General features: G+C 33.5%; 1 protein-coding gene across 1 annotated transcript; it reads left to right on the forward strand.

Moving 5' to 3' along the window:
• Positions 1-1,537: 1,537 nt before the first annotated feature.
• On the forward strand, positions 1,538-3,487 carry LOC145286544 (uncharacterized). The gene has a single exon (XM_080135434.1). It carries the CDS (start codon positions 1,538-1,540, stop codon positions 3,485-3,487), a length of 1,950 nt encoding a protein of 649 aa, XP_079991560.1.
• Positions 3,488-8,131: the final 4,644 nt, after the last annotated feature.

The following is an 8,131-nucleotide window of genomic DNA, read 5'->3' on the forward strand; positions in this document are numbered from 1 at the left end:
AGAATTCTCATTAAGATAGCTAGATAGTGCAGTACTAGAGCTATAAATATTTGTGTATGTAATTTTATGTTAATTTGAACACACACATAGAAACAGACAGACACACACACGCATACACACACACACACATATATAATTTTATTCATTCAGTGAATTTAAAAATCTATTTTGTACATCGAGCATTTCTTATTTAGGTGGGATAGTATATAGAATATTACTACCAGTGATATCTTGTAAAACATTATAGAATATTACTACCAGTGATATCTTGTAAAACTTATAATCACAGGTTTCCATACTAGTTGATTGTTAGATAATTTTATTCTGAAGAACACACACACACACACGCATATATATATATATGTATATATATATACACGCTTGTGTATGTGTGTAATTACACAGAGTATTTGATGTTCCGTGTATTTTAACAAAGTTTTTTCTTTCTCCGTTTAACTTCGGTGATCTTACGAAAAACCAATGTATAATATGCACGACGGACATACTTACACATATCCATATCAAAGTACAAACTATGATATACATGTGCACGCAATTACGTATTTACATATAAACAACGCACACACGATCGTATATGCATGCATTAAAACAGACATAAATGTGAGCTTATCTGCAACCGAAAAATAAAAATAATCTCTGAACACTCCTTAACTCAGTAAAAAGCCATGTTGTTAAAAATATGGCGATACTCAAATTATATAAAGTATAATCTCTATTTGTGATTGTAAAACCGTGTGATTGTTGTCGTCGTCCCATATAACGATCTAGTATTCCCAGATTGCCAAGCACCTAGTATGGCCAGACTCACCGACACTTGATTTTGGTAGTCTACCTCGTGCAACTAGATGTAGGAAGATGCTTGCTTCTCGGCCTAAAATGTACCAAACATTGATATTATCGTTTTACTCCTTCTCCTTTGCAAAACGCAATCATTGTTTGCAAAACTAAAAACAAAAACAAATTCATCTACAAAACAATCAAACCAAAAACTATGAATAAATATTTGAAGCTATAATGAATTTGCAGCACAAAATACTTTTTCAAAAATTATTGAATTCAGCAATAAATAAAACAAACAGTTGATATGTTGTAAAACAAAAGCTTATTAACCGTTTCAATAATTACCAGATTCAGCAATAAATAACCCTAAAAGGGTTTGTATGCTGTTAAAATACAACCAAACATTAAATATAATAAATAAATATTTGAATATATAAAGAAATTGAAGCATATTAACTTTCGGCATTAAATAACTCCAAAAGGATTGATATGCCGTAAAACAAGAACAACCAAACCAAATTGATGATCTAACGAGAACCGATATATGAACGTGATTATTACCGTATATAAAAATTGAATAAATAATCAGATTGTGGACTTAATTAAAATAATTGATGTTTTACTGATTATTATCGATTCTTAATCATTTGTCCACAGTTTTATTCCGTTTTCATTGATTTTTTTTCACGAATCGAACACTAAATAATACTTAGAAATATCGATTATAAATTTAAAAATGCCTACAAAAATCCGAATATTTATAATCCTTATCCTTGCTGCAATGATGTCAATAAGCTTATTACATTTCTTCTCGTGGATGTTCACACAGTGGATTAAGCCGAAGCAAATGGAGAGATTATCTTTATCTTCTTCTATGCTAATTCCGAATGCACCGAAGACGAATCAACTAAGCAAAAACATATTCAAGGTTTCCACTGTAATGAAAGGAACACAGAGAACAACCTGGCAGCATTATGCGACATTGAATCCGCAAAGCAAAGAAACGCACACACAACGTTTCCTTATTAATACTAAGGGTTGCAGAATCCCGGCAATCCACCCGTTTCTCAATGGTGACTTTAAGTATATGATTGATCGATCTCGTTTTAAGTGCCCTGGCCCCGAGCGCCTAACGATGGTTGACGGTGATACGGTAGAGCTCAGGGAGTCAATAAATAAAAAGTATTATAATGGTAAAGTGGATTATTGCAACTTGAGAGTTATTCGAAGGGTTAATGGCAGTGATAAGCGTGTTGTATATGAACCGAAATCCGTTTTTAGACAAAGCACTATTTTTAATGGCGAGTTTTGCATTGTTAAATGCTACTCTGAAGAAAACAAATTGTTACAAACTGATTTCCATTCTCGGGTTTACGTAAAAAACAACGTGAAACCGAAACTCTCTCGCCAGAACCCCAAAGAATCACTTAACGTACATCTGATCGGAATCGACTCCATGTCCCGAAATAGTTTCATCCGACAGATGCCCAATATCAAAAAGTTTATGTCAAGAAACCTAAATGCATATGAATTCCCAGGTTTTACTAAAGTCGGCTATAATACCCTCCCCAATATTATACCTCTTCTAACAGGCAAGCATCTTTCAGAGACGAAATGGAAAGAAAAACACCCGTTCGACAATTTGGATTATATCTGGAAAAAATACAGCACAGCAGGAGCAACGACCCTTTTAGCAGAGGATCGTCCAAGAACAGGTGCTTTCAATTTCCGAAAAATGGGATTTTTAAATCCACCCACAGACTATTATATTCGGCCTTTAACCCTGGCAATTGCTTCACAAAAGCGCCACAGTGACCGTTGCATTGGTTCTATGTCAGAGGCGGATTACATACTAGAATATACAAAAGACTTTCTTGAAACGTTTCAAGACAAATTCTATTTCGCGTTCAATTTTTTTACAGATTGGACCCATGATGACCTTAACGGTGCCAGTCGTTGGGAGGGCACCGTTTTAGAGTTTTTGATATGGCTCCAATCGACAGGCAAGTTGAACAATACTCTGCTGTTTTTCTTTAGCGACCATGGATTCCAGATGGGAGACTATCGGTACTCAACGACTGGAGAATACGAAGCGAGCTTGCCTTTTGCTTATCTCGTTCTTCCCGATTGGTTCAAGGAAAGTCACATGGCAAAGGCCGAAGCGCTGGAAACTAACCAGAAACGTCTGATCACACCGTTCGACGTGTACGAGACACTTATAGAGAACTTAAACGGCGGAAAACTATATAATAAAATAAGAAGGGGCGTTAGTTTAATGACGAAAATAAGTCCGAATCGTACATGCCATATAGCGGGCGTTCCTCTTTTGTACTGTCAGTGTACTTTTAAAAAGAAGAAGATCGGTTTAAACAATTGGTTGGTGAGAAAGGCGGCGCTTGTGATGGTTGAGAATATAAATAATGTACTAAAGGCTAAGGCTGAAGGGAAATGCGCCCCTTTGACGCTTCATAAACTAATCAAGGCCTACAAGGACTCGACGCAGTCGATGTATTTTGCGACTTTCTCTGTTCTTCCAAGTAACGGAATATTTGAAAGCATTGCCTGGCTTTCTCCAAACACGCAGAAGTTCGAAATTCTCACGGAAGCGATTAGAGTTAATAAGTATGGAAACCAATCTCACTGCGTTAAAGATTTAAGCTTGATTATGATTTGTTATTGTGTATAGTGTTCAGGTTCCTATTACCACAGTACCACACTTACCTCTGTTATCGTGTCCATTTCGTTCCATATTTACTGCAAACATATACGTACTCTCTGCATTTTCCCTTACCCTTGGAACACAATACTTTGGGGATAAATTAATAGACATGCTATAGTTGTTTTCAAGTCTAATATAAATAAGTTCTTGTTGAGATTTGACATAAAATTTCCCGCGTTTTTCAACGCATGAAGCAGTCAAAGTAGTCCATTATTTTCGATTTGAATTCAGAATAGCTATAGCATCCTTCCATTATTTTTCCTGTTGCAATCAAATCTCTCTTGATTGTCTGCTTCCGGTTGAATTTTGTCTCTGTTTTCATCATAGGTAGAATTAGAGTATTTGGTTAGCCATTATCTCTGGGGTCAATCTTAGGGCATATCCAAACCAGCCTCGCCGTTGTTTGCAGATTTTTGACAATTAATCCTTTCTAATCTGATCTAATCTTTCTACGAATCTTTCTAAGACAATTGGAATCAAACGCGTCTAATTTCCTCTCTTGGCTGATTTTGTGATGCGAAGTTTGATTTCCATATAGCAGTATTAATAAAATGTTGTTATAGATTTTTAATTTCAATCTGAGGGTAAAGGTTTTGTATCTTCAGATCTTGAAAAGCTGGCTAAATGCTTCTGAGGCCTTACCTACCCGGCTCTGAAACGCATAATCTATACTGCCTTTTTTGGTTTGTTATCAATTTTGTTGAGCCGTCCTTTTAAAATGAACGTAAATGAGAATACATTCACTTTAAAATATTTGTGCTAGTCTAATTGTTCTTTAATGTCCTTTGCGTTTGCAGATCATCTCGGTCCGTAAAAGTAGAACAAAAAATATAAAACAAATGAATAATAGCGTGTACTTATGAAAAAGCAATATATTTTCTAATAACTTAAAAAAAACAACTTAATTTTGGTTTTACTGGAAAGGAGCTGCTACAGGCATTCTTTCCTGTCTAAGACAGGATTGAAAATCGGCTTCGAAATCTAGTAGGCGATGTTCTTTTCTTCTTATAACTTCTTTCTCTCAGAATTCTCTATGCTCTATCATTATTTCATGCCAAGTACTCGACCGAGCTCTAGTCTACGGTTCTACCCTGCAAAACATTCGTCTAGTTATAACCACAGTCAACAACTTCCCTTATTCTCTATCTGTGTGTAAACTAAACGCAAATTCCAGTAATAAAGTTTCTTCCCTTGAATTGTCTCCCTCATGAAACTCTATACCGCGAATCTGTTTGCTTTCCAGTCCAATCTAAACAAGTTCTTCTTTAATAATCAAATTCTACCATATTTCCACCACTACCGCTTTTGTGCTCCAGAATTTATTTTTCTACATAGTCATCACCATTCTCAATTAACTTTTGCCAGCCTCTTACCGTCCTTCTAACACTTATTAACGCTTAACCTCGAGTGGTTTCGAGACTTTATAAACAGTGACTTATTTGGACTTTGCTAGAATTCATATTGATAACTTCAATAATATAGAGTTTGATAGAATACACAATTCTATAATTGCTGTAGATGAGTTCAAAATTATGGGATTTACTATATTACACGTTCCATATTTCATATAGTAAAGTTCAATAATGTAGAATTTGATAGAATACATATTCCATAATCCATATAAGTTCAATAATATGGAATTTGCTAGAACAGACATTTTATAATTGATATAAATAAGTTAAATAATATTTATATTATATATATTATATATTTACAGATAATCTATAATATAATATTTATATTATATATATTTATATATAGTTAAATAATATTGAATTTGCTAGAATACGTATTGTATAGTTCATATAGATTATTTCAATAATAGGGAATTTGCTAGAATACATATTCTATAATTCATGTAAATGAGTTAAATAATATGGACTTTGATAGAGTACATATCTCATAATTCATAGAGGTGAGTTCAATATGGACTTTGCTATAATAAATACTCTATAATTCAAATAGATAAGTTAAATAATATGGCATTTTTATGAATACACATTCCATAATATATGTAGATAAGTTCAATATTATAGAACTTTCCAGAATATATATTTCAAAATTCATAATTTAAAAGATTATACACACACAAACACACATAAAAAACCCACACATGTTTAATAAACATGACAAAATTCGCTGCTTGATTATAATTTTTTATTTTGAACGATATTTTTTGTCAACATAAAAAAAAATGAATTCTATATCCATCACTAGTTTTTTCAATTACTCCTCAAATCAACTTCTTGTAACCAAAACGCGAACAAAAATGTTGGAGAAAAGAAAAGAATTTGAAAAAGAAGCAGATAACATACCCGTTTATTAAATAAAAAGTTTCTCTCGAAATTCCGTACAGACTCCCGACATCGAGAGAGAGACTCCCGAGTTCAACACGATACACCTGAAGAAGGTCGGAGTTTACATCAACTAAAAATTCATGAGAATAACATCCAAGATGAGAAATGTACTCCAAATCGCACAAATTATCAATCTTTATCTCAAAAACATTTTGAAATACAAATTGACAATTAAAATATAAAAAATGAAATATATGACTCATCTTGCTGTATTGCATCGAGACTCTGCTGGGAAACCTCAGTAAAATATTTTTTTTTTTTTTTAAATTTTCGATTGTAATTGGTTTTCATGATGAATTCAATGTATGTAAAAATAAGATCAACTTAATTTTTCAAATGAACATTTGCACGTGTAATTAAATCTCATGGCACAGAGATACATAAACAGGTGATGAAATCACGTTTTTAAATGTTTTTATTGGAATTAAAAAGAAAATAAAAAACCACAAAGGACAAGTGTAAAAATATTTATCCAGATCATTATTTGACATTTTTTTTTTAATATTCATCTTGTTTCTTTTTACAAATCACTGGCATGTCTCCATGTACATAGTTGTGTTTTCTATAAGTTCTTTATACGTGACTATTGACTTTCTTTAAGCAAGGTCCCCAACAATTACTGACACAATTATTCCGAGTTTATGTTCGTAGGAACATAAAAATCAAGCTTTCTTCAAGCAATGTCCCCGACAACTAAGAAGCGATTTAATGAAAAAAAAAAAAAAAGAAGAAGAAGAAGAAGGAAATATAGTCTATATTTGAACTTTTATAATAAAAATGTGTTTATGAAACGAAGTTTTTGTCGCTTAGTCTGACAGGCCCACAGCAACCGTCCGGGGACTTTGCTTTGAGATATACTGATTGTTTACTTCATACTTCCTTTGCGTGCGTTTCGGTCATGCATTTATTCATTAGTATATATATATATATATATATATATATATATATATATATATATATATATATATATATATATATATATATATTTAATCATCAAACAACCTTGAATGTCCATTGTTTAATATGAGTATATGACATACCTTTTATCATTATATTTCTACTACTTCATTTTTTATTTCTTCATTGCTAACTGGATTTGCCGATTCTTTTAGTCTTTTTCCTTAGTCACCGTTTTGTCTACTGCTGGCTTTATCTTTCTCATCCTCTCTGGCCGTGATTGGTATAGTGTCTCTTCAATATAGCTAGCTGAAATAAATTTTCTTCGCACAGAAAGGAAGTCTAAATACGTTCGTTGCGAGTTTAGTATTAAGTTTATTCTGGAGAGAACGTGGACAAACATGAAAGAGAGAAAGACAAACTTTGCCTATTAATTCGTTAACTAACTTAACACAAATGGATAGGCATAGCGGAAAGGTATCTTGAGGATGACATTTCGCCCTTGACAATTATACTTTCAGTTAATTCAGTATTATTGTCCAACTGCCTCACAAAACGCCGTTTTTGACAATGTGTGTCACGCGGCACCAGGGACAGGCCCATAAGAACTCTGCTTCCTCTCAAGTCGACAGACAAACGTGACGTCGTTACTTTACTTTATTCTCATATCTCTTTCCTATCTGACCCATCTGACCTCTAACTTCGGGTTTTCCATATAGGTCATCTATCATTCACTCTCTGGGAAACGATATATGTCGCAGATTTCGTATTCTACACTGCTCGTTCGACTGAAAAGTTCATGCTAGTAAGTTAAGCATCGCCATTTCACACAGGCTCACACATTTTCTCCCAGCAGCTTCTCACCTGATGAAAAAGCACCTGCCTTGTTTGGATTACTTTTTATTTAGATTTTTTATGGAAATCACTCAAAATAAGGCATAAACTACTTGATGTAAGGAGCTAAAAATACTACTTCAAGGCAAAACAACTTGCCAACTATAACTGAGTAGATTATGAACCAGAAAATAGCTTCTCTTTTTGTTAGAAACATCGCTCATGGAATGTGAGGACTAAAGGGAGAAATAAGGAGAGTGAGAGTTATGCGGCTGCCGAAATTAAGATCAACTTTCTACTCTTCTCCTACTCTCTTTATCTCTACATATTTTGCCTACGTAATGGCATGACACCTTTTCAGCTTTTCGTTTTTCTCTACCATTGTCTTCTATTTCTGATCGTCAACTAAAGATGTTCTTCTTCTTCTTCTTCCCGTGACATGTTCTACTTCTACATACGTCACGCCAATTACTATAACGAACCCGATTGTTCAAAAATAGAAAATTGGCAAAACTCGAATATG

Source organism: Euprymna scolopes, chromosome 10 (assembly GCF_053919585.1).
Source record: "Euprymna scolopes isolate OS-2025 chromosome 10, ASM5391958v1, whole genome shotgun sequence".
NCBI classification, from domain to species: domain Eukaryota; kingdom Metazoa; phylum Mollusca; class Cephalopoda; order Sepiida; family Sepiolidae; genus Euprymna; species Euprymna scolopes.

Coding starts and splice junctions, on each gene's coding strand:
- LOC145286544 (XM_080135434.1), top strand. CDS start 1,538: ATGCCTACAAAAATCCGAATATTTATAATCCTTATCCTTGCTGCAATG.